This window comes from Bubalus bubalis, chromosome 11 (genome assembly GCF_019923935.1).
Source record: "Bubalus bubalis isolate 160015118507 breed Murrah chromosome 11, NDDB_SH_1, whole genome shotgun sequence".
NCBI lineage: Eukaryota > Metazoa > Chordata > Mammalia > Artiodactyla > Bovidae > Bubalus > Bubalus bubalis.
Window position 1 is genome coordinate 84,449,148 of NC_059167.1, and position 27,745 is coordinate 84,476,892.

At 45.2% G+C, this 27,745-nt stretch overlaps 1 protein-coding gene across 4 annotated transcripts in view; it reads right to left on the minus strand.

The window, feature by feature from the left end:
• The window catches only part of THSD4 (thrombospondin type 1 domain containing 4), a 668,521-nt gene that overhangs the window by 220,177 nt on the left and 420,599 nt on the right, over positions 1 to 27,745 (minus strand). The window contains exon 1 of one of the 4 annotated variants that reach the window (XM_044925375.1): positions 4,859 to 5,948. The exons of the other annotated variants lie outside the window; for them this stretch is intronic. Within the exon in view, the coding sequence (XP_044781310.1) occupies positions 4,859 to 4,930 (72 nt within the window). The 5' untranslated portion in view covers positions 4,931 to 5,948. Of the gene's footprint in view, positions 1 to 4,858; positions 5,949 to 27,745 lie in introns of those variants that run through there. 4 annotated transcript variants of the gene reach the window in all.

The window sequence follows — 27,745 nt, forward strand, 5'->3', positions numbered from 1 at the left end:
ACCACTACTGGGGAAATACCCTGGGAAAACCATGACTGAAAAAAATACACATTCCCCAGTGTTCACTGCAACACTATTCACAATAGCTAGGACATGGAAGCAACCTAGATGTGCGTCAAGAGGTGAATGGATAAAGACGTTATGGTACAAGTACACAATGGAATATTACTCAGCCATAAAAAGGAACAAATCTGAGTCAGTTGAACTGAGGTGGCCTGTTACATGGAATGAAATAAGTCAGAAAGAGAAAAACAAATATTGTGTATATTTAAGTATATATATGGAATCTAGGGAAATGGTACTGATGAACCACCCTGCAGGGCAGGAACAGAGATGCAGGTATAGAGACACAGCCAGAGAAGGAGAGGGTGGGATGAACTGAGAGTAGCACTGAAATATATATATTACTATATGTAAAACAGATGGCCAGTGGGAAGCTGTTGTATAACACAGGGAGCTCAACTCGGTGCTCTGTGACAACCTAGTGGGCTGGAGAGGGGTTGGGAGGGAGAATCAAGAGGGAGGGGATATAGGTATACTTGTGGCTGATTCATGTCGTGGTACAGCAGAAACCAACACAACATTATAAAGCAATTATCATCCAATTCAAAAGAATTAAAAGAATGAGAAAACAGACGGTTATAAGTAGCTGTTAAATGAATGAACGAGCTAGCTAAAGCATCCTTTTAGCCCTAAAGGAATCACTGAGCTGAACTGACTTCAGTGTTACGCCTATTAGCTCATGTACACTTCACCTTAGCATGGGCTATGAACAATTGCTGAGGATGTTATCTGTTATATCACATGCTTTATTTATTACCAAGTGATTTATTATTACATCATATATTTTAATATTATTCTTTAACTAGATAAGACATGTTTACGACACACAATTCAAAAGGAACTAAAAGTGTATAATAAATTGTAAGTTTCACCAGCCCTCCTTCCCCAGCTATGCTATATTCTCCCCCATTTTCTTATATATCCTCCCAGAGAGAGGAAGGATAAAGATATTAACACATGTTACACAAAGGGTAGCGTTTTATATGTCATTCTTTTCTTACATACCCTGGGAGTCATTTCCTATCAGTGCATGTAAGAGGTACTCCATTCTTTCTGAACGTCTTGGTGGCTGTTAACCAAGGACAGAACAACCCAGTCTGGGGTCCATGCATGGGTTGGAGAACAAACACAGAGAAAGACTGTTTCGTCTTTCCTTTTCTGGTTGCAGGAGCATCAAACTGAGAACACTGAGGTCCCTAGAATGCCTTTGTCCTTTTACAATAGAACAGCATTGGTGTCCGCTTGTATGGGCTGTGTGCATCCCCTGAGAATGTAAAGGACTGTGAGTCACGCTGGACTTCGGGCTCATTAGTTCCCTATTGAGGGACAGGCTGTCGTAACAGCCACATGATGGAAGGTGGCTTAGAGGGCAAATTCAGAGTAAATCTATATGATAAAGTATTAGAAATGGAAAAGTTGAGTTGAAGAGATATTTATTATTTATTTTTAATTTTAAAAATTGAGATAGTATTCACATACCATAAAATCTGCTCTTTTAAAAGGCATGACCCATAACTGTTAGCAGCTGAGATATTTATTTATTTTTAAAAGATTGTTTTTTTATGTGGACCATCTTTAAAGTCTTTATTGAATTTGTTACAATATTGCTTCTGTTTTATGTTTTGGTGTTTTGGTCATGGGCCATATGAGATCGTAGCTCCCTGACCAGGGTTCGAACCCATGCCCCCTGCATTGGAAGGTGACATCTTAACCACTGGACTGCCGGGAAGTACCCTGAGATATTTATTTTTAATTTTGATAGGTTTTGCCAAATTGCTTCATCAAAATGAAAATAAATATATTTTTGACTCACTTCTAAGAATTTGTCTCACCACAGTGTACAGAACTATATAGGTTTCTAGCTCCTTCCTCATCGCTCCCCACATATAACAGTATCTCATTGGTCTTCATTCCCTGAAGGACAGGGAAGCCTGGCATGCTGCAGTCCATAGGGTTACAAAGAGCTGGACACGACTGAGCGACTGAACAACAACATTGGCCTAATATGAGAAGGTAAGTCCAAGTTCAGGGAATGCACAGGCACGTCCCCACACCCCATTCTGTGGCATGCTGCAAAGAAACTGGGATCCCAGCAGGTTTCCCACACCGACAAATGCACCTGAAGTCCAGCGTGACTCACAGTCCTTTACATTCTTTCAAGAGAGGTACACAGTCTGTGCAAGCTGTGTACCAATGCTGTCCTATTGTGCCAAGGGCAAAGGCATTCCAGGGACCTCAGTGTTCTTAGTTTAATGCTCCTGCAACCAGAAAATTAAAGGAGGAACAGTGTTTCTCTGTGTTTGTTCTCCAAACACGTAGTGACCTCATACTGGGTTGTTCTGTCCTTGGTTGACAGTCGCCTGTGCCAACAGTGCCAGCAACAGGGCACTGAAAAAGGTTTGCTTTGAACCACACCATCTCCTCCCACCACCTGCCAGCCCCTGGTGACCTGGCAGGACCTCACCCCCTAGGAAACTGAGTCTGAGCTGCTGCCCAGAGCCTGTGCCCATCCACACCGAGAACACAGCCAGCCAAGTACCACGAGGCGTATAATACTGTCTTCCCCTTCCTTCCTTTTCCTCATGTGTTTTTATGAACATCCAAAGGAAAGATAATCAAAACCTGCAAGAAAACCGGCTGGCCGAGAAAATGAAAACCTGGGTGACACAGGGAAGAGGCCACATGTTTACAGGTGCCTTTTGTAAGTAACATGACCATAAAACAAGAGGCTCTTAATAAAGAAATGTCACATTCTCCAAAGCTCTGTATAAGTGACATTCTGTTTAAGGAGAGGAGGGGCATTTCATACTTATGTTCCTTCCTCATCGTTTCATTTCCAACAAGGGGAAAGGAATCCTAATTGTACAGTTTTCTAGGAGCACAGTAGTTATGGAGCCAAGATTTTGCAGCAGCACACAAGGAAGGAAGAAGGAAGGAAAACTAGAACGAAAAGAGGAAAAGGCACGGGAGGGTCTTTATTTAGCATAGCAGGCTAGAACAAAGGAACAGACAGCAGGCATTCATCACCTCTGATTGGTTTTTCTGACTATTAAGCACACACACTTTAACTCAAAAGACAGAACTCCTGCCTTTCTCTCCCGCACGCTGAGCACCGTCTGAACAGAATCAAGATTTGGATGAGCCCATGTAATCTCCTTTCATTTTTCATCTGCTGTGCTGATTGTAAAGTGAAACAGAGCCACTGCCCTCTCTGAATGTGACACAAGGCTCAAAGCACACACGTTGCAGAGTCCCCGGGAGCCAGCTGTGTGCAGGTAACTGGAGCCTGCCCTTCGCCTCGCTGTTAATAAGAGTAATTGGCACGCCACTGAGGGGCTGCTGGAGCGCTGTGATTTGCTCCGTAAGGGGGTCTCCCAAGACCATATGCGCATGCAGCGGTGATAGAAATATTTTCCATATGAGCTCTCCCCTCACATGCTTAAGTGCTCCAGGCTGAGTCAGGCCAGCCCATTTGTCATTTACTCTCCACACTGAAAAATCAACAGGGAAGTTGCGAACTTCAACTGCAACTAGAGGGCAATGGTCTGTTTGCTTTCAGCCTCCAGCATCACTAACCCAATTCAGTTCCTCCAGCTCCCATTCAAGACCCCTACCTCCTACCCACAGCCCCCACCCAAGAGGCCCAGAAAATATCTGCAGAGGACACGGGTAACTAATAGGCTAAAAGCCTAGGACAAATGACCCGTGGCCACACGCCTCTGCGCCACATGTCTGCTTTGAACGGAGTAACGAGCCTGCTGCAGCCACAGCTTGCCCTGCAGCCTGGATTTGAGAGCAGCTCCCTTCCACTCCTCTTAGAAAAGGGAAAGTCATTACCGGAGGCTTTCAGAGCTCTCTCTGTCCCTGCAATGCTGACAAAAGGCAGAGCTGTGAAGTGGCCCCGTGGCATTTCTAGGAGATACAGTTTGTACTTGGCTTTTCAAAGGGAAGATGGATTCAGGAAAAAGGCTGTCTTCGCATAATTCAGCCCTCAGTCTCCAAGACTTTTCATCAGAATAAGAAGTAAAGGGAGTGGATGAGGTAAATTTGTTGCAGGCTTCTTTGCAGGTGAGAGTGGCTACACCCAAGAGCTTCCCTCTCCAGCCCATATGATCATCCTTTCCGATCTCTGCCTGTGTCAAAAACTGGCTCCTACAGTCACCTATGATGTTCAGAAATGTATCCAGCAAACATGAGCTAAGCCAGTAAGAATAAATCATCCTCATGGGTCTTATACATGCCTCCCGTCTATGGTACATCTGAGACGCTCCAAGACCTGTTATACACCACTATCCTTCTTCAAACCTATGATACTAAGTTAAGCACAGACTTTTTTCCCCCCAAGCACATCAACACTAAGAAGGATGAAAACGTAATGCAAAGCAGCAAAGAAAAGCAATTCCTCTAGCATGCATAAGCAACCCTGGAGAAATATTCTCAACAGGTAACAGTCCCTACTGGAATCTGACAAGTACTTTTTTTTTTTTTTTTGGCAACAGCAGAATTAGAAACATACACGCTCCAGGTATCTGTCACCAAAGCCATGCCAATCCTCTGGTGTGGCATGTGGTGTACCTTTCACTGTACCAGAGAAAGTTTTCAGAAATTACAAGATTTTTTAAGAAGCAAAGAAATCTTCCTATAAGAAAAGGCAAGGCAAGCCTAAAACAGCAAAATAAAGCATTACTCTTTGCATACCATAAAAACCCCTTCCCTGATCCCTCTTGGTAGATAGAAGAGGAAATATAATGCTGACAAAAATACAACTTCTGACAAGATATTTTATTTGGCTTACCTCTCCCCCAGGTCTTGCTAACACTGCTGTTTGAACGTGGAGCAATGTTAATATCAGGTAGCTGACAAACATTATTACCCAAAGTTAGAACTACCCTAGAGGAGAACTCCGTCTGCCAAGTGCTAACAGCTAGCAGATGCACTTGTGTCTCAGGATTCCAGCCCTGGAGTTCCGCTAGGCACCGCACTGGTTCCCTCCGCTCTCCCTCATGTACTGCCCGGAGCTCCCAGCTCAGCCTCTGCTCTGAAGAAAACTGGTAAGCTGATCTCTTCATGTAATAACTTCTCCCCGCTGGGGGAGGGGACAGGAGCCAGCTGGGAGCTGGGGGGCTGCCTTTAACAGAAGGCAGAAAGGGGAGGGACAGAAATGATCAATGTGGAGTTCTGCATCTGGTCTCATTCATGAAAAGGGCTCCAAGGTAAGCACTCCACAGACAGGGGGGGGCGGGCCCCTGCTTCATCAACTGAGGCAGGCAGGAGGCAGCGATCTGCAGCAGGATAAGCTCTAGGCTGGGAGCCAGAAGACCAGAGGCCTTCCCAGTCCTGCTGCTGATAAGCTGTGTGTGCCTGGATAAGTTGCCAACCCTCTCTGGTCTTCGGTTGGTGGTCTCAGTGGTACAGTCAAGGGTTGGCTGACCTCTTCATTCCCTTTTGGTTCTGATTTGATGGCTGCAGAAATCTAGGCTGTGCTAAGGACAAACTTAAAGAGGAAAGAAGTCACACAGTGCTATGTGTTTACATGCTTAACATGTGGATGTGAATAGATGGGAACTGAGGAAGTCACCATAATACCCTCTTGCTGCCTTACTGAGTCTCTGTCCCTAACCACGAGCTTGAGGAATTACTGCAGACAATGTAAAAATAAACGGTAAGGTGGGAACAAGTGAAGCCCAGGTTTTACATGACACTGGCACAGTGCACGCAAGCAAGATGGTTTTAGAGAAATATCTCTGGGAAGAACCACACTGACCATCAAAGTGGGGCTTCTGGGAAGAAGGAGCACAGGAACAGGTTGGGAAGTAGGTCATGCTAAAGCCTACAGTCCACTTGAGACATCATAAGCCAACTCAGCGTGAAAAGGCAGGCCCATGACTTAAAATAGGTTGCTGCTGCTGCTGCTAAGTCGCTTCAGTCGTGTCCGACTCTGTGCGACCCCATAGACGGCAGCCCACCAGGCTCCCCCGTCCCTAGGATTCTCCAGGCAAGAACACTGGAGTGGGTTGCCATTTCCTTCTCCAATGCATGAAAGTGAAAAGTGAAAGTGAAGTCGCTCAGTCGTGTCCGACTCTTAGCGACCCCATGGACTGCAGCCCACCAGGCTCCTCCATCCATGGGATTCTCCAGGCAAGAGTACTGGAGTGGGGTGCCATTGCCTGAAAACCCACCAAATATTAGATTCTGCTTAGAAGGGGCACAAGACGCCACTAAACCATCATGAAGTGGAGGACAGGATGACTGCATGGTGCAGTGGAAACAGCCTGGGTCCCTGGAATCAGGGGGAAGTCAAGTCAAACCCTCATTCTGCTACTAATTTGCTGTGGGTCTGTGGCTGAGTATGGAACCCCAGTGGGCCCCAGCTGCTCCACTGGTCAAATGCGGAAAGGCCATATGCTGGTTCTGATGATTATCAACGAGGTCATCTAGGTTCAAAACTTGGCATCATTCCTGATACACAGTAAATGCTAAAGACAGCGGCTCTCGCTTTGATCTGATAAACATTGGCACTCAGTCCCAGAAAGTAAATTAATAAACACTTGAAAAGCCTCAGGTTGTGGGCATTTTCCTGTGTTAATGAGGAAACTTTAAACCAGACTGCAGTTTGTGGCCATTTCAGAACATTTATTATCACCAGTCATTGTGAGAACTTACTAGTGGGGAGTATTTTTGGGGGGTTGGGTGGACAGACTTTCAGTCCTTTTTTCCAGGGTTGTAAGAGACAGAAGGTAATGGTGAAGAGAAAGGAAGGAAGGAATTTCCTCTCTTCCCCATGCTTCCTCTTCTTTCTGCTTCTTATTTATCATTATTATTGTTCAGCATTTGGTCTGTTCTGTTTGGTGACTGAAAGGGTACTGCTGTCTACTCAACAACTTCACCGCAAAGGCGGGAATTGTCTAAGAAAACCAAACTACTTGAAAGACTGGCGTTTTGTCTAGTCCAAGGGTTGGGGAACTTTCTGTAAAGGTCCAGATAGTAACTACTTTTGACTTTGCAGACCATACAGTTTCTGCAACAGCTACTCAACCTTGCTTGTTGTTGTTTAGTCAGAAAGTTGTATCTGATTCTTTTGTAACCCTGTGGACTTGAACCTCACCAGGCTCCTCTGTCCACAGGATTTTCCAGGCAAGAATACCAAGTGGGTTGCTATTTCCTTCTCCAGTGGATCTTCCTGATTCAGGGATCGAACCCGAGTCTCCTGCACTGGCAGGCATATTCTTCACCACTGAGCCACCTGGGAAGCCCACTCAACACAGCTGGGGTAGCACAAAAGCAACCAAAGGCAATACACACATGAAAGGGTGAACAGAGCTGTGTTCCAACAAAACGTTGTTTATGGAAATAGGTAACAAGCCAGATTTGGCCATATTTGTCAACACACTTCTCAATCACCCTTCCACCCATTGTAATCTGATTTTTAACACTTCTTCTCTACCACAGGAGCTCTGGAGAGGTCACCAATGGCCTCTGAGTCATAGAATAATATAAATGATAATTTTTCAGAACTTATCTCATTTTGACTTCTTTGCAGCATTAATGATGGCCTTCTATTTTTTTTAAATATTGTGGTAAAAATACATAGCATAAACTTTTACCACTTTAATAATTTTTAAGTGTATAATTCAGAGGCATTTTAGTATGGTCACAATGTTGTAACACCATCACCACCATCCAGAACTTTTTCATCATCCCAAACAGAAACTCTGTATTCATTAAATAGTAACTCCTCAGTTCTCCTTCCTTTCGACTTCTGAAAACCTCGATTCAGTTTTCTGTCTTTAGGAACTGGCCTGCTTGATGTTCCTCAACTAAGTGGAATTGTATAATATTTGTCCTTTTGTATCTGACTTATTTCATTTAGCATAAAATTTTCAAGGTTGTTGTAGCATGAGTCAGAATGTCATGCCTTTTTAAGGTTGCATAATATTCCATTGTGTAGACATACCACATTTTGTTTATCCATTCATCTGTTGATGAACACTTGGACCTGCCAAATGTACTTCAAACTCAAAAGGTCTAACATTGAACTAAAGTTTCCCTGAAAACTGTTCTTCTTCCTGTTTTCTCCATCACAGTGAATGATACTGTCTGTCTAACTCCTAGAGATGGAGAGGCAGGTGTCATCTTGAGTTGTCTTGTTTCCTTACCAAACCCTCACCAGGTGCGATACAGTTACCTTCTAGAGCTATCTCCAGTCTGCCCTTGGCCCCTGATTCCTGCTGCCTCTGCCCGTATGTGGCTGGGCCTCTACTATCCCTTCCTGACTTTTTGTAGCAAGACCTTGTAACTTCCCTACTCTGGTCTTTCCCTTTCCAGCCTTATTCCTCACTGCAACCCCTGAGATGCTCCTAAAATGTGAATCTAATCATGACACTCCCCGATTCTTTTTTAAAACTTATTTTGAAATAATTTTATATTTACAGAACATTTGCTAAGATAATACAGAGTATCATGGTTTATCTTCCCCCAGTTCCTTCTAATATTAACATCTTCAATAGCTATGGTACCTTTATGAAAAGTAAGACATTAACACTGATATAATGATAGCAACTAAAATAAAAACTTCCTATTTCTCCAGTTTTCCCCCAAATGTCCTTCTACTGTTCCAGGGTCCCACACTGCATTTCGTCAACACATCTCTAGTCTTTTCCCGTGTATGACAGTTTCTCCATCTTCGTTATTTATGACCTTGACCCTTATGAAGAGTACTGATTAAAGATTTTATAGAATGCCTCTCAGTTTGAGTTTATCTGATGTTTTTTCATAATTAGCCTCTGGTTATGGCTTTTGGGGAGGGACACCACAGAGGTGAAGTGCCATTCTCATCTCATTTTTCAGGGGCGCCCTATACCAACATTACTGGCGATGCTGACCTTGATCACTTGGTTGAGGTGATGTCTGCCAGGTTTGTCCACTGTAAAATTACTCCTGATAGTTTTCTTTTTCCATATCCTATTCATTAGAAGTGAGTGAGCAAGTCCAGTGGAATTAAGCTCCACTTCTTGAAGAGGGAGTGTCAAAGAACATTCAGATATCCATCACAATAATTAATACATATTTGGGGGGAGATACTTTGAGGCTATGCAAATATTCTGTTTTGAAAAGTTTTATCCATTAATTTGAATATTCATTGGTAGATCTTGCCTGCAGCACTTATTAATGTAGTTCTCTAAATGTCTATTTTCTGTTTCCCATCTACATCTATTAATCAGCATTCATTCATATGGAAGATTTGTCCCTCCCACCCCCATTTATTAATTCAGTCATCTATTAATTCTTCTCTGTTTCTTAAAACCTTTTGATTACTTTCCATTATGGATGTAGTCCAAACTCCTTAACATGACACTTGCAAGGCTGTTTACAATATGATCTCTTCCTGCCCTTCCAGCCTCCTCTTCCTCCTCTTTTTGGGTTCACACACACTCCACTGTCCAGACATCTTGAGCCACAAGAAATTATCCCTAAATGCCATGTGTCCTTGTGCTCCATGTTGGTCCCTTTCTCTAGACTATCATCCCCCCGGCCTCAGAAGGTTGGCTCTTGTTGCACTCTACCTTTTTGAAAACTCAGCTCAAATAAGCACCAAATACTGGAAACCACCTACATGCCCACTGATAAGAACGAAATGAATAATTTGTGACATCCATAAAACAGGATACTCTGCAGCAGTAAGATAAAGATTGAGCTTACTTCCTATATAATGATATGAAACATCTCCAAGATTTATTCAGTGAAAAAAGTGGGATACACTCCAGTGTGTTTACTCTCCCATTCTTTGTGCATATGTGTTTATAACTGCTTGTATATATATCAGCTATCAGTGGAAGAACACATCTGAGGCTACCCACAATATCTGCTTCTAGAGAGAGGAACTCAGTAGCTTCAGGGCAGAAATGGGGTCAAGACTTATGCCTGTGTGGGCACTTAGTTACATGTGGTTACCGAGCACTTGTGATGTGGCTTTTCCAAACTGTGATCTGTTATAAAAAAAATATACTTTGTATCAGTGTGAAGACTTGGTATGGAAAAAGAATGTGAAATATCTTATTAATATGTTTTTTGTTGATTAGATGTTGGAATGATAATTTTATATTTGCTGGTTTAAATAAAGTGTGGTATTACACAACTTGCCTTGTTTTACTTTTTAAAAATGAGACTACTAGAAAACTTTTAAATTACATATTTCTGTTGGACAGCATGTCTATATCCCTGTTATACTTAGGGAATTGTCAGAAATGTGATGCACTGCTATTACGAAAGTCAATAAAAATGAAGCAATGGTAATAATAACAGTTAATAATAGAAATAAATAAGTACTCATATACAAGTCTCCCTCCACCAATGATTCATTTAAAGGTCATGTCTTCTGGGAGTTGTGTCTTGACAGGCTCCCCACCCCACTGAGGACATGGCCCTTGACATTCGTCCCTAGGCATTCTCCGATTTGCTCCAGTGCAGTATTTATTGTAATTTTTTTACTAATGTATCTGCCTTCATCAGTACAGACTTTGGCCTTGATAATAGATGTGTCTTTTGTGTTCCCATGGCTCCACACATAGCCTTGTTCAGTGTGCACTGAATTACGGAATGAATGCCAGAAAGAGTCATATAGGAAACTCTCATCTTTTTTGTGACAGAAGAAGAGGTCTTCGAATGGCACATGTTAGATACCATGAAGGGGAAAATGAAAAGCAGAAATTTCCAGAAAGTATCTCCGTCTCAGAAAAGCAGACAACTGTTAACCTAACTGTTGCGTGACCTTGATATAGAACGTACTAGTAAGTGCGGGGAATATGAGTAACCAAAAACAGGGAAAACAAATGTTTTCCTAAAATCATGCATTTCATGTAAAATATAATCATATACTACTGTCCGAATAACAAAGAAGAATAACCCCATAGCAAATAGCACCTCTAAGGCTATTCTATTTCCTGCAAAGAATGTCCATCCCCTTATGAAGGAAGAAGTGAGGCCATTTTCTCCACAGAGATACAGTATATGTATAGCTAACCAAGTCAGACTATCTTTATTTCCTTAAATATGCTTACACTGGATGGAATGGGTAGAAACAAAATCTCTGTCAAGAAGTTGGCGATTGGTTTGGGAGCAGGTGTTAGTAATTAACTCTCCCTTTGTGCGGACCACTGAGCCATTAAATAGCCAAGGAAGTGGGAATGAGGAAAGCAAAGGGGGAGTTCTCTGCTCCATTCTCCTCAAACATATGGAAAATCATGAGAAGCTACAGCAAAGGAAGGCAGGGGTCCTTCCCTTTCTCCAGTTCCTGCTTATTACAGACCAGAGCTGACTCCCATGACCTGGAGGGCAGCTGTGCTGTTAGGCTGAGCACCTTTGGTGTCACTGAAATGAGGGTGATGCTTCTTGGCTCGGCTTTGAATTGGAGACAGGAGCAGGGCCAGAGATGCTGTCAGGGAGATGCTCACACACAGCGCAGGGGACAGGCTCATCCCAAGTCTGAGAGGACATGGGTAGTGAATGCAGACATTGATACCACTGGTGTTGACCATATTCTTTATTTCAATCATTTACCCTAAGGCAGAGGTTCTCAAACTGTGGTCCCCAGACCAGCAGCCGCAGCTCCATCAGGAAGCTTGCTAGAGATGCAAATACTTGAGCCTCACCCCAGATCTACTGACTCAGAAACTCAGGGCGCGGGGCTAATGGATTTGTGTTGTTCTACGTAACAGTTCTCTGTCTAGTAACCTGAATTCAAACTGTATAACTTGAAAGGGTTATTACATTATATTTTATGTATTATTAATGAAAACATTTTATTTAAAACATTAAAACCATGTAAGTAAAAACATACTGTTTATTAAAAACATTTTCTTAGAAAACATGACTGTCTGATACTAAAACATAGCATAAAGCTGTAATAATGAAAACAGTGGCAAATAAAACAGGTATAGGGATAGACATTATTTACATAACTACACATGCGAAAGGATTTAATGTGCAAACAATGGGTCACTACAGATCTGGAGGGAAAAGGATGGAAAAGGGTTAGGAGAATGGCTATTTAGTTATTTTCCTAAATAATACCATATGCTGTTAATAAAAATAAACTGCAGGTAGATTTAAGATTTTAATGTGAACAACAGAAGTACAAAAGCAGTAAAAAAGAAATAGGTCAATATTTCTATATTCTTGGAATGGGGGAGGACTTTTAAGCATAGCTCTTAAAAAGGCAGAAATCATAGAAGAAAAGATTTGCATGCATTCTTAAGATTCGGTAAATCAAAAATTTACATACCATTAACACAATTTAAAGTCAAATACATAGTAGAAGATGTACTTTGCTTGTTTATTTACTTAAAATATCAATACTTATCATGTGCTCAGACTTGGAGATACTGTGATCAGCAAAAGCAGACTCAATTCCTATCTTTATGGAGCTTGCTGCCTGGTGCAGGAGGCCAACATTAACGAAACCCAATAAGTAAATTAAAAATTGAATGTGAAAAGGGCTGCAAAGAAAAGATACGTGGTGATATAAGGCGCGTCCTCATTATGGAGACTGGCTTGTGACAGGAGCGACAATGGCTTTCACAAGGACCCGAGAGGAAGCAGGTGTGGATGCAGAGAGAGTGGCCAAGTGGAAGCAGAGCATCAGATTAGGCTGAAGACAAAGGGGGGGAACATGACAAAGAGTTGCATCCTTCTCCTAATGAGAATCTGTTTTAAATACGAAGTCAGCAGTTACACGACTAGAATTGCACTTTGCAAAGGCCACTCTGTTTATAGAGAAAGGGCTGAAGAGAGGAGAGAGGCCAGAGTGCAGGCTGGGCAGTCAGTGAGAAGATTATAGCTAGAGTCCAGCAGACAAGGGATAAGAGCTTAAACCAGGGTGGTGAAAAGAAGTGACTCATTTCAAAGGTAATTCACATCATCTATAATGGAAAAGAGTTTGTGTCCATAATAGATTTTTTAAAACTCACAAATCAGAAAATGTCAATTTTAATAGGGAAAGGCTGGAAACAATGTTCAGTAGCAGAGTTGCTAAATGAAGTATGGTATATCTCAAAAGTAAAATCCTATCCAATCATTTAAAGTGACTATGAAATATACTTACTGATACGGGTACATTTTGATATTAGAGTGCTTTAAGATAAGAGTAGGCCACTTAACTGGAAGTGGAGGAAGAAACAGACAAAACAGGCTCCATCTTGAAAGCAGGGCTCCATCTTGGGCTGGACCGTGGACTTGGAGCTAAATGCCCAGTATCTATGGAAACGACATACCAACTGGAAAACCAGGCCTCCTGGATGGAAGAGCCCCAGGGCTCTACCTAGACTCTCTGTTGCCTAAAAGAATACCCTAATTATCTGTGTAACCAAATAGAATCATAAATTCTACTATGCTTATTGGGGTATGACCACAGGCCTATTGATAATTGTCCACTCTTAACTACCTAGGCTTAAGGCATATGAATCATGGGTTAACTTTGATTCTATCTTTCTTTTCCTTTGTTCAGACTAGTTTCAGGGAATTTGGGGAGGTGGGTTTGGGCACATACACTTAGGGTATATAAGGTTTTCAGAAAAACTGGTCAGGGTCCTTGGCTAAGAGGAGACTCTGCCTTGGGCCCACCGGTGTAATAAACTGCACTCCACTATCTGCATTGTCCTTCTGAGTGAGTTTGTTTCCCAGAACGCCCTGGCTACAAGATTTGGTGCATTGGCCGGGAAACTCCTCACTTAGAGGAGACAAGTCCCATTTGGGACTACACAGAGGCTTTGCAGCTTGAATATTCTAGAGGAGGGAAGACGCCTTGCCCTTCTGGAAGGATTCTGCTTCTCAATGCCCGGACCTTTCATGTTAGCAGGTAGTGGAGGGCAGCAGGGAAACTGAGCACTCAGGTGAGGAGGAACCCATCCGGCAGGGTGGAAGAGGGGGTCTGATCACCCCCCTGGGAGGGACTAGGAGGACCGGGAACCCACAAGAGCCTGGAATAGGCAGGTGGCGATTGCTTGGTACACAGGTTGAGGAGCATGCTAGGGCTTAGGAAGGGAATTTGCCAAGGTCATTTAGGAGGTATGTCCATGCCTTCTCAGGAAAAATTATTACCAGCGATCCCCAGGAGATTTTTAGGATAGGAAACTGGTCCTTGTATGCTCATATTCTGCCCTCCCCCAGGAGGTGTCCCATCTGCTGTGAAATTCTTGACCCCCTTGGAATTGTCAGGCTAGAAGGAGGGGGATACATAAATGAGTATGAATTGGCTTTTCCAGAGACAACATGGGATATTTAACCCATCCATGTTTTCATCCGCACCTGATCAAGCCCACCAAGGCAGAATGGACTTTAAGGGAGAAACAGTCTTGGATCCCATGGTGTTCTGGCTCAACTGTGCTGACTGGCAGGTGAAGACATGCTGATCCCCCTTCTCCCTCTGGGATCTGGCAGGATTGGATAAGGATGCCCTGCCCCTCCCCCATACTGGATGATGATGCGGCCACCGGCCCAGTGTTCCACCAGGACTGGAGGCCGCCTTAATGCCCGATCCAGGGCCAGGTGAAGTTCCTGCAGCAGCCGCTGCTCCTCCGCCAGCTCTCCCGGAGGTCATAGAGCCGCCACCACGGTGGGCTCCGATCCCGGTGACAGAAGCCTCTGGCCAACACTTCCAGGATCCAGCTCCTGCCGAACAACCCAAGCTATACCCGCCACTCCCAGTGAGTACTGACAGGAAGGGGAGGGAGACGTTGCAATTAAGCAGAGACTGAGCTCTGCCAGAGAGCCAGAGGGAATGAAAGAGAACAGACAAGAGATTTGCAATGCTAGCTGCTGCTCTGGGAAAGTCTACCTCGGGCCCTCCGGAAAACCTCCTCTGCCCCAGGGATAGGACAGTCCTTCAACCGGTCCCAATGGAGGCCCTGGGCCCCATTACAGCCAAACCAGTGTGCCCGGTGCCAAGCCACTGGAAGAATAAATGCCCTAAGGCTAGGAAGGAAGAGGAAGCTCCCACAGTTGTGGGGCTTGCTGACTTAGAAATTAAATAGGGCTGCCAGGGCTCAGAGATATCAGGTCCCTGAGAGCCCATGGTAACCTTAAAAGTGGGGGACCAAAACATTGACTTCGTGATGGATACAGGAACAGAACTGTCAGTAGTAACAAAATCTGTGGCACCACTGTCCAAAAAGACTATCGCTGAACTGGGGTATCAGGAGAAGAGATGATTAAATCATTTTGCCAGCCCAGAAAACGTCAGATGGCAGGGCACCAAGTGATTCATGAATTCCTCTACATTCCTGAGTGCCCAGTACCCCTGTTGGGAAGAGACTTGCTCTCCAAACTAGGAGCACAAGTGACTTTCTCCCCTGAGGAGAGGCCCACCTTCCGGACAGGCATTATGACTTATTTGCTCTCTCTCTCAAGAACCTCCCCCACCCCACCCCACCCCCACCCCCCAAGATGAGTGGAGGTTGCATAAGCCTCCGAAGAAAGAACTGGGTGGGCCAGAAGAGCATGAGAGAGAGCTAATTCAATTATTCCCTGAGGTCTGGGAGGAAGACAACCCCCCCCCCCCCCGCCCCCTTCCCCCAGGCTGGCTAAACGTCAAGCCTCAGCGATCATAGAACTCAAACCAGGCACCATCCCTGTTAGAAAGCGCCAGTACCCACTACCGATAGAGGCTTGGGCCAGCATACTGCCCCACATCAATAGATTAAAACAAGCGGGCATTCTAGTAGAGTGCCAGTCGGCTTGGAATATGCCAATCCTGCTAGTCAAAAAGGAAGAAGGACAGGACTATAGGCCTGTACAAGATCTCAGGCTAGTCAACTAGGCTACTGTGACTTTACACCCCACTGTTCCAAACCCCTATACCTTACTTAGCCTCCTCCCACCGAGGACTAAAGTTTATACTTGCCTAGATCTCAAGGATGCCTTCTTCTGTATAAACCTCGCCCCAGCGTCACAGCCCATCTTTGCCTTTGAATGGGAAGATCCAGTTGGGGGCACCAAACAACAGCTCACCTGGACTCCCCCACAAGGGCTTAAGAATTCCCCAACCATCTAGCCTTGGCTTCTGAACTGGACTCATTCCATCCGAAAGAGTACGGATGTTGGCTCCTACAATACTTGGATGACCTGCTGCTGGCTGGCGAGACCAAGGAAAAATGTTGGGAAAGGAAAAAAGCACTGCCCCAGCTGTTGATGGAAGCAGGTTACCCGGTGTTGAAGAAGAAGGCACAGATCTGCAAGAACAGGGTAAGGTTATCTTGGGTTTGTTTTAAAAAAGGGCACAAGATTCCAGACCCTAGTTGGGTCCTATATACTGATGGCACTAGCCTGATAAAACAAGGACAATGGCTGTCGGGTTAGCCAAAGCAGAAGGGGCCATCAAGACTGAAAAGGGATGGTGGGAATTGCCAAGTGGCAAATTATTGGTACTGGAGGGGCTGGCACACACTCTGGTAAGCCACACACATCAAGCGACCCACCTAGGCCATGCTGCCTGCTCACAGGTTAATGCTACCTCTCGGGTATTCAGACAAAAACCTCCGGGTATTCAGCTGAAAGGCACGCTGCCCTTTGAACATCAGGGAGTGGACTTCACTGAAATGAAGCCTCACCGACACTAGTGTTACCTGCTGGTCATGGTATGTATGTTCTCAGAATGGGTAGAAGCTTTTCCTACCTGGACTGAAAGAACATCAGATGTAGTTCAGTGCCTGCTTAGGGAAATAGTTCCCAGATATGGATTTCCTACCAGCATTGGATCAGACAATGGCCCGGCTTTCATAGCTGATCTAGTACAACAAATAAACAAAACTTTAAACATCAAATGGAAACTGCACACTGCATATAGGCCCAGAGTTCTGAGGTGGTGGAGTGAACCAACCGGACATTAAAGAGACTCTCCAAGTGGAGCATAGAGACAGATTGCCCCTGGGTGGACTTGCTTCCGACAGCTCTGCTCAGACTCAGGATGACCCCACAGTCCCAAGGGTCTTCTCCGTACAAAATTGTGTAGGGGAGGCCCCCTCCCATAATAAAACAGGTGTCAACAAATTTGCCTCAGGTAAGGGGAGATGAGATTTCACAACAGATGGAACAACTGGGTAAGGTAATAAATCAGGTAACTAAGTTTGTACAAGAAAAGGTGCCATTCCCCTTGGGGAACAGATTCACGAATTTGTGCCTGGGGATCAGGTGTGGGTCAAGGACTGGAAACGTGACTCCTTGGCCCCAAATCGGAAGGGTCCATATACTGTTGTTCTAACCAGCCCTGCTGCAGTTAAAGTTGCAGGTATCACTCCCTGGATCCACCACATGAGGGTGAAGAGAGCATACCACGAGACCCGGAGGACAGCGAGCAGACTATAAAAAAGGACCCCACTGATCCCCATGGAACCAAGATCATCTTAAAGAAACAGAGATGAAGCTCTACAATCAACTGCTGCTACAGGACTTGCTGGTATCATCTTGAGACTAACCATAGTTTCAGTACAAAGAGGGACCTGTGCTATATAATTAAAGTTGAATGTTGTGTACATATTCCTGATTTATCTGGCTATATGTCAGCCACCCTACATGACATGAAAGGTCAGGTAAAATTTATGTCTGATGATAATCTTCCTTTTTGGACTTTGGTCTAATTTGGGTGAAGGGTGATTGGTGGAAAACTATATTTACCATTGTTATAGTTGCCATGATAGTTCTGCTTTGTGGACCCTTTATTTTACAAGGTATTATGAACTTTGTAACCCAAAGGTTGATGTCGTTCTCCCAAATTGGGTCGGAGAGTCAGGGTGCAATATATCCCTATGAATGATGCTCATACTATGAGTTAAGAGCATCAAGAGGGGAGATGAAGGAGGAAACAGACAGAACAGGCTCCATCTTGAAAGCAGGGCTCCATCTTGGGCTGGACCGTGGACTTTGAGCTATATGCCCAGTATCTATGGAAACGACAGACCAACTGGAAAACCAGACTCCCCGGATGGAAGAGCCCCAGGGCTCGTACCTAGACTCTCTGTTGCCTAAAAGAATACCCTAATTATCTGTGTAACCAAATAGAATCATAAATTCTATCATGCTTATTGGGGTATGACCACAGGCCTATTGATAATTGTTCACTCTTAACTACCCAGGCTTAAGGCATATGAATCACGGGTTAACTTTGATTGTATCTTTCTTTTCCTTTGTTCAGACTAGCTTCAGGGAATTTGGGGAGGTGGGTTTGGGCACGTACACTTAGGGTATATAAGGTTTTCAGAAAAACTGGTCAGGGTCCTTGGCTAAGAGGAGACTCTGCCTTGGGCCCACCAGTGTAATAAACTGCATTCTACTATCTGCATTGTCCTTCGGAGTGAGTTTGTTTCCCAGAACGCCCTGGCTACAAGATTTGGTGCACTGGCCGGGAAACTCCTCACTTAGAGGAGACAAGTCCCATTTGGGACTACTCTGAGGCTTTAAAGCTTGAATCTTCTAGAGGGGGGAAGACGCCTCGCCCTTCTGGAAGGATTCTGCTTCTCAATGCCCAGACCTTTCACGTTAGCGGGTAGTGATGGCAGTAGGGGAACTGAGCGCTCGGGTGAGGAGGAAACCACCTGGCAGGGTGGAAGGGGGGCCTGATCACCCTCCTGGGAGGGACGAGAAGGGGCACAGACCCACAGGAGCCTGGAATAGGCAGGTGGCGATTGCTTGGTACACAGGTGGACAAGCATGTTAGGGCTTAGGAAGGAAATTTGTGAAGGTCATTTAGGAGGTGGTGTCCACGCCGTCTTGGGGATAATTATTACCAAGCACTCGCTGGAGGATTGTTAGGAGAAGAAGCTTGGTCTTCACGTGCTTGTATTCTGCCCTCCCCAAGGAGGTGTCCCATCTGCTGTGAAATTCTTGAGCCCCTCAGAATTGTCAGGCTAGAAGGAGGGGGATACATAAGTGACTGCTAAGTTGCTTCAGTCGTGTCTGACTCTGTGCGACCCCATAGATGGCAGCCCACCAGGCTCCCCTGTCCCTGGGATTCTCCAGGCAAGAACACTGGAGTGGGTTGCCATTTCCTTCTCCAATGTATGAAAGGGAAAAGTGAAAGTGAAGTCCCTCAGTCGTGTCCAACTCTTCGCGACCCCATGGACTGCAGCCTACCAGGCTCCTCCATCCATGGGATTTTCCAGGCAAGAGTACTGGAGTGGGGTGCCATCGCCTTCTCCGACATAAGTGACTACGAATTGGCTTTTCCGGAGATGGCCTGGGGCGTGGGATATTTAACCCATCTGTATTTTCATCCGCACCTGATCAAGCCCACCAAGGCAGAATGGACTTTAAAAGTTAAGAGAGAAACAGTCTTGGACCACGTGGTGTTCTGGTTTGGCTGTGCTGACCGGCAGGTGAAGACACGCTGATCCCCCTTCTCCCTCTGGCATCTGGCAGGTAAGGCTCTTCTCACCCCATTTAGGAAGGCGGCAGAATGGCAATTTAAGTGTCACTGAGTGGCAATATCAGAAGTACATAGGGTACTGAGAACTTTGTAGACAGAACGAAAAGGAAAAGTAGAAGAAGGTCCGAGAAGGTAAACAAGATGGGAGGAAGTGAATCAAAGGCAACTGTATTGGAGTGCATGATTAAAAATTTTAAGAAGGGATTTGGAGGAGACTGTGGGGTGAAGATGAAGCCTAACCACCTCCATATACTCTGTGAGGTCGAATGGCTCCCTATGGGAGTAGGATGGCCACCAGAGAACACCATGAACTTAAAAATAGTGGAACCAGTCTATACAGTAGTCACAGGAGAGCCAGGACACCTGGATCAATATCCATATATTGACTCATGGCTAGGGTTAGCTCAAGACCCTCCTACTGGGACAAGGTTCTGTATCCAGAAGGGAAAGGGGAAAATATTAATGGCACAAAAATTGACTGATGATAAAAAAGAAATTCTACAGGATTTGGACGGGAATGACCTGACCCCTCCCCTATACTGGATAATGATGCGCCTGCTTCTCAGTGCTCCACCAGGACCAGAGGCCGCCTTAATGCCCCATCCAGGGCCAGGTGAAGTTCCTGCAGCAGCCACTGCTCTTCCACCAGCTCTCCCAGAGTTCATAGAGCCGCCGTTTCGGCAGGCTCCAATCCCAGCAATGGAGACCTCTGGTCAATGCCCCCAGAATTCCACCTCAGCTGGACCTCCTAGATTGTATCCACCTCTCCCGATGAGTATTGATGGGAAGGGGGAAGAAAACACAGCAATTAGAGGCTGTGCTCCGCCAAGGAACAGGGGGAAAGAACCCCACTACAGATGCCCCTCAGAGGGTACAACAGCCTCCAGTTCAGGATGCATGGGGCACTACCATCCGCCCCCTGGAGCCTGTTATTACCAGCCATTTTCCTCTATGGATATGTTAAACTGGCAGAGACACGCTCCACCGTATTCGGGGGAGCCACAAACCATGATTAGGCTAATGGAGACTATTTTTCGAACCCACCGCCCTACATAGGATGACATCACCCAACTACTAGTCTGCCTTTTCAGCCCTGAGGAAAGACACAGGATCCTAACTGAGGCCAGAAAATGGTTAAGAGAAATGGCACCTGAGGGTACTGCAAACCTGAAGCGGTGGGCAGAACTAGCCACCCCCGATGAGAGGCCCAGCTGGGACTGTAACACAGAGGAAGGGAGGGGCCACCTGGAGAGATACTGGGCAGCTACTTTACCAGGTCTCAAGAGGGGGGCCCAAAAAGCTATGAGTATCGCAAAACCCTCCCAAGTGATTCAAAGGGAAAGCGAATCACCCTCTGAGTTCTGTGAAAGACTATGCGAGGCCTATAGACTTTATACGCCAATAGACCCAGCCAGAGGCTGCTGGGTTTCACGTGGTGGTAAATGCAGCCTTTGTGTCTCAAGCCTATCCTGAAAATGTCAGATGGGGGGATACCAAGTGACTCATGAATTTTTATACATCCCTGAATGCCCAGTGCCTTTGTTGGGAAGAGACTTGCTGTCTAAATTGGGGGCACAAGTGACCTTTCCCCCATGAAAGACCCACTGTTTAAGTGGGCTCAACCACCTATTTACTCTTCCTCTCGGTAACCCCTCAAGATGAATGGAAGTTGCCCAGTCTCCCGGAAGGGAAACTGGATGGGCTAAACAGTCAAGAAAGAGAGTTAACTCAACAATCCCCTGAGGTCTGGGCAGAAGACAACCACCCCAGGCTTGCAAAACAAGTCCCAGTGGTAATAGAACTCAAACCCGGTACAATTATGTCAGCACCCGCCTTGGGCCTGCCAGACCTTGCTTAGCCGTTTACTCTTTACGTGACTGAAAAGCACAAGGTGGCTATGGGCGTGCTGTCCAGACTATGGGGACATGGGACAGACCTGTGACTTTTCTCTAATCAGTGGGACAGTGTTGCCACTGGGTGGCTGGGATGCTTACGGGCAGTTGCTGCACTTGCCTTACTGGTCTGGGAGGCAACCAAGCTGACTTTGGGCCAAGATTTGTTCATAAAAGTCCTGCATGAGGTCAACACTGTCCTGCGAGGGGACCCCCATAAATGGCTGTCAACATCCCAGATTACTCAATACCAGGGACTGTTATGTGAGGACACCCATGTTACTATTGAGCCTTGTCAGGCCCTGAATCCGGCCACTCTCCTTCCTGTGGGAGAAGATGGGCCCTCACATGATTGCAAGGAAATCCTAGAAGGATTTTATGCCAGCAGCCCTGACTTGAGAGACCAGCCAGTCCTGGACCCAGATTTGGTCCTGTATACCAATGGCACCAGCCTGGTGAAGCAAGGACAGTGATTGTTGAGATATGCAGTAGTCATGGAAGAAACCATCGTTGAGGCTAGCTCTCTGTCATCACACTGGTCCACTCAACAGGCTGAACTATATGCTCTAATCCAGGCCCTCCAGCTGTCAAAAGGTAAGAAGACAAACATTTACACAGACTCCAAGTATGCTTTTGCCACACTACAGGGCTCTGTATAAGGAGAGAGGCCTTTGACAGCTAGTGAAAAAGATATTAAAAATAAGGAAGAAATGAACACCCTATTAGATCCTGCCTGGGAACCAGAAAGGGTTGCAGTCATACACTGCCGAGGATGTCAAAAAGAGGATACCCCCCGGGCTCAGGGAACAGACTGGCAGATAAGACCACTAAACAAGCAGCCGAGAGCTTGGGGGTGACAAGTGAAGCCCCTATTAAAGCTCTCATGTTGGTGGAGCTACCTGAGCTAATGCTGGACTCTCCAAAATACACTGAAGCCCAAAACCAACCAGCCAAAGCAGAAGGGGCCATCAAGACTGAAAAGGGATGGTGGGAATTGCCAAGTGGCAAATTATTGGTACTGGAGGAGCTGGCACCCACTCTGGTATGCCAAACACACCAAGCGACCCATCTAGGCCATGATAAACTGGAAGAGCTAATTTGAAAATATTTCTTGGTTCCCCGCCTCCCTTCCCTATGCAGGACAGAATCTCAGAACTGCACTGCCTGCTCACAGGTCAATGCTGCCTCTTGGCACAGGCAGAAACCTCCAGGGATTCAGCTAAAAGGCACGCTGCCCTTTGAACACCTGGAAGTGGACTTCACTGAAATGAAGCCTCACCAACACTACCATTACCTGCTGGTCATGGTATGTATGTTCTCAGGATGGGTGGAAGCTTTTCCTACCTGAGCTGAAAGAGCATCAAAAGTAGCCTGGTGCCTGCTTAGGGAGATAGTTCCCAGATTTGGATTTCCTACCAGCATTGGATCAGACAATGCTTTAGTAGCTGATTTAGTATAACAAGTGGGCAAAACTTTAAACATCAAGTGGAAATTACATACAGCATATAGGCCCCAGAGTTCTGGGATGGTGGAAGGAACCAGCCGGACACTTAAAGGGACACTCTCCAAGTGGATCATAGAGACTGACTGTTTCTGGGTGGACTTGTTTCCAACGGCTCTGCTCAGACTCAGGATGACCCCACAGTCCCATGGCTCTTCTCCATACAAAATTGTGTATGGGAGGCCCCTCCCATAATAAAACAGGTGACAACAAATTTGCCTCAGGTAAGGTGAGATGAGACTTCATAGCAGATGGAACAACTGGGTAAGGTAATAAATCAGGTAACTAAGTTTGTACAAGAAAGGGTGCCATTCCCCCTTAGGGAACAGACTCACGAATTTGTGCCTGGGGATCAGGTGTGCATCAAGGACTGGAAACACGACTTCTTGGCCCCACATGGGAAGGGTTCATATACTGTTGTTCTAACCAGTCCTACTGCAGTTAAAGTTGCAGGTATCACTCCCTGGATCCACCACATGAGGGTAAAGACAGCATAGCATGCAGACCTGAAGGACGCCGAGTGGACTGCACAGAGAGACCCCTCTGATCCCCATGAAACCAAGATCATCTTAAAGAAACAGAGATGAAGCTCTACAATCAACTGCTGCTACAGGACTTGCTGGTATCATCTTGAGACTAACCATAGTTTCAGTACAAAGAGGGACCTGTGCTATATAATTAAAGTTGAATGTTGTGTACATATTCCTGATTTATCTGGCTATATATCAGCCACCCTAGATGACAGGAAAGGTCAGGTAAAATTTATGTCTGATGATAATCTTCCTTTTTGGACTTTGGTCTAATTTGGGTGAAGGGTGATTGGTGGAAAACTGTATTTACCATTGTTATAGTTGCCATGATAGTTCTGCTTTGTGGACCCTTTATTTTATAAGGTATTATGAACTTTGTAACCCAAAGCTTGATGTCGTTCTCCCAAATTGGAGGTCGGAGAGTCAGGGTGCAATATATCCCTATGAATGATGCTCATACTATGAGTTAAGAGCATCAAGAGAGGGGAATGAAGGAGGAAACAGACAGAACAGGCTCCATCTTGAAAGCAGGGCTCCATCTTGGGCTGGACCGTGGACTTTGAGCTATATGCCCAGTATCTATGGAAACGACAGACCAACTGGAAAACCAGGTCCCCCAGATGGAAGAGCCCCAGGGCTCGTACCTAGACTCTCTGTTGCCTAAAAGAATACCCTAATTATCTGTGTAACCAAATAGAATCATAAATTCTATCATGCTTATTGGGTATGGCCACAGGCCTATTGATAATTGTCCACAGTTAACTACCTAGGCTCGGAGAAGGCGACGGCACCCCACTCCAGTACTCTTGCCTGGAAAATCCCATGGACAGAGGAGCCTGGTGGGCTTCAGTCCAGGGGGTCGCTAAGAGTTGGACACGGCTGAGCGACTTCACTTTCACTTTTCACTTTCATGCATTGGAGAAGGAAATGGCAACCCACTCCAGTGTTCTTACCTGGAGAATCCCAGGGATGGGGGAGCCTGGTGGGCTGCCGTCTATGGGGTCGCACAGAGTTCGACACGACTGAAGTGACTTAGCAGTAGCAGCAACTACCTAGGCTTAAGGCATATGAATCACGGGTTAACTTTGATTGTATCTTTCTTTTCCTTTGTTCAGACTAGTTTCAGGGAATTTGAGGAGGTGGGTTTGGGCACGTACACTTAGGGTATATAAGGTTTTCAAAAAAACTGGTCAGGGTCCTTGGCTAAGAGGAGACTCTGCCTTGGGCCCGACTGTGTAATAAACTGCACTCCACTATCTGCATTGTCCTTCTGAGTGAGTTTGTTTCCCAGAACGCATGGCTACAACAATAACACCTAATACAATATAAATGCTACGTAAATGATTGCTATAATGTGGCAAATTCAAGTTTTGCTTTTTTGGCACTTTTTATTAATGTTTTTTCTAAATATTTTCTATCTTCAGTTTATTGAACTCATGGATGGAGAACCAGTGGATATTGAAGGCTGGCTATAATTTGATGTGAGAAGAATTCAACACATCATTGTTGGCCTTGATAAAAGAGCCATGAGCCCATGAATGTGGATATACTCCAGAAAAGGAACAAAATAGGAATCTCTAGAGCCTCCACGTGGAATGCAGCCTGTTGACACCTTGATTTTAGACTAGGGAGACCCACTTCAGACTTCTAACCTCCAGAACTGTAGAAACACGAATTTGTGTTACTCCAAGCCACTGTTTGTGTTAGTTTACAGCACCCATAAGACAGCCATCAGTTTCAGTTCAGTTCAGCCGCTCAGTCGTGTCCGACTCTTTGTGACCCCATGAATCGCAGCACACCAGGCCTCCCTGTCCATCACCAACTCCCGGAGTTCACTCCAACTCACGTTCATCGAGTCGGTGATGCCATCCAGCCATCTCATCCTCTGTCGTCCCCTTCTCCTCCTGCCCCCAATCCCTCCCAGCATCAGAGTCTTTTCCAATGAGTCAATTCTTCGCATGAGGTGGCCAAAGTACTGGAGTTTCAGCTTCAGCATCACTCCTTCCAAAGAACACCCAGGACTGATCTCCTTTAGAATGGACTGGTTGGAGCTCCTTGCAGTCCAAGGGACTCTCAAGACAGCCATATATAGATCTAAATGTAAGAGCTAAAACTGTAGAACTCTTAGAAGAAACACAGAAGTAACTTCATGACCTTGTGTTAGTTGATAGTGTCTTAGATAAGATACCAAAAGTACAAGTGACAAAGGAAGAAATAAATGGGACTTCATCAAAATGAAAGACTTTTGTGCTGCTAATGATAGAAAGTGAAAACACAAACCACAGACTGGGTGAAAATATTAACATATCATATGTCTGATAAGACAATCCCCATGGAAAATAAATGCAAAAAAGCAAAATGGCTGTCTGAGGACGCCTTGCAAATAGCTGTGAAAAGAAGAGAAGCGAAAAGCAAAGGAGAAAAGGAAAGATATTCCCATTTGAATGCAGAGTTCCAAAGAATAGCAAGGAGAGATAAGAAAGCCTTCCTCAGCAACCAATGCAAAGGAATAGAGGAAAATAACAGAATGGGAAAGACTAGAGATCTCTTCCTGAAAATTAGAGATACCTAGGGGACATTTCCAGAGAAGGCAATGGCACCCCACTCCAGTACTCTTGCCTGGAGAATCCCATGGATGGAGGAGCCTGGTAGGCTGCAGTCCATGGGGTTGCTAAGAGTCGGACACGACTGAGCGACTTCACTTTCACTCTTTACTTTCATGCATTGGAGAAGGAAATGGCAACCCACTCCAGTGTTCTTGCCTGGAGAATCCCAGGGACGGGGGAGCCTGGTGGGCTGCCGTCTATGGGATCGCAGAGAGTCGGACACGACTGAAGCGACTTAGCAGCAGCAGTAGGGGACACTTCATGCAAAGATGGGCTTGATAAAGGACAGAAATGGTATGGACCTAACAGAAGCAGAAGATACTAAGAAGAGATGGCAAGAATATACAGAAGAACTGTACAAAAAAGATCTTCATGACCCAGATAATCATGATGGTGTGATCACTCACCTAGAGCCAGACATCCTGGGATGTGAAGTCAAGTGGGCCTTAGAAAGCATCACTACGAACAAAGCTAGTGGAGGTGATGGAATTTCAATTGAGCTCTTTCAAATCCTGAAAGATGATGCTGTGAAAGTGCTGCACTCAATATGCCAGCAAATTTGGAAAACTCAGCAGTGGCCACAGGACTGGAAAAGGGCAGTTTTCATTCCAATCCCAAAGAAAGGCAATGCCAAAGAATGCTCAAACTACCACACAATTGCACTCATCTCACACGCCAGTAAAGTAATGCTCAAAATTCTCCAAGCCAGGCTTCAGCAATACATGAACTGTGAACTTCCAGATGTTCAAGCTGGTTTTAGGAGAAGCAGAGGAACCAGAGATCAAATTGCCAACATCTGCTGGATCATGGAAAAAGCAAGAGAGTTCCAGAAAAACATCTATGTCTGCTTTATTGACTATGCCAAAGCCTTTGACAGTGTGGATCACAATAAACTGTGGAAAATTCTTCAAGAGATGGGAATAGCAGACCACCTGACCTGCTTCTTGAGAAACCTGTATGCAGGTCAGGAAGCAACAGTTAGAACTGGACATGGAACAACAGACTGGTTCCAAATAGGAAAAGGAGTACGCAAGTCTGTATATTTTCACCCTGCTTATTTAACTTATATGCAGAGTACATCATGAGAAACGCTGGGCTGGAAGAAGCACAAGCTGGAATTAAGATTGCTGGGAGAAATATCAATAACCTCAGATATGCAGGTGACACCACCCTATGGCAGAAAGTGAAGAGGAACTAAAAAGCCTCTTGATGAAAGTGAAAGAGGAGAGTGAAAAAGTTGGCTTAAAGCTCAACATTCAGAAAATGAAGATCATGGCATCTGGTCCTATCACTTCATGGGAAATAGATGGGGAAACAGTGGAAACAGTGTCAGACTTTATTTTGGGGGGCTCCAAAATCACTGCAGATGGTGACTGCAGCCATGAAATTAAAAGACGCTTACTCCTTGGAAGGAACGTTATGACCAACCTAGATAGCATATTCAAAAGCAGAGATATTACTTTGCCAACAAAGGTCCATCTAGTCAAGGCTATGGTTTTTCCAGTGGTCATGTATGGATGTGAGAGTTGGACTGTGAAGAAAGCTGAGCGCTGAAGAATTGATGCTTTTGAACTGTGGTGTTGGAGAAGACTTTTGAGAGTACCTTGGACTGCAAGGAGATACAACCAGTCCATTTTAAAGGAAATCAGTCCTGGGTGTTCATTGGAAGGACTGATGTTGAAGCTTCAACTCCAATACTTTGGCCACCTGATGCGAAGACCTGATTCATTGGGAAAGATCCT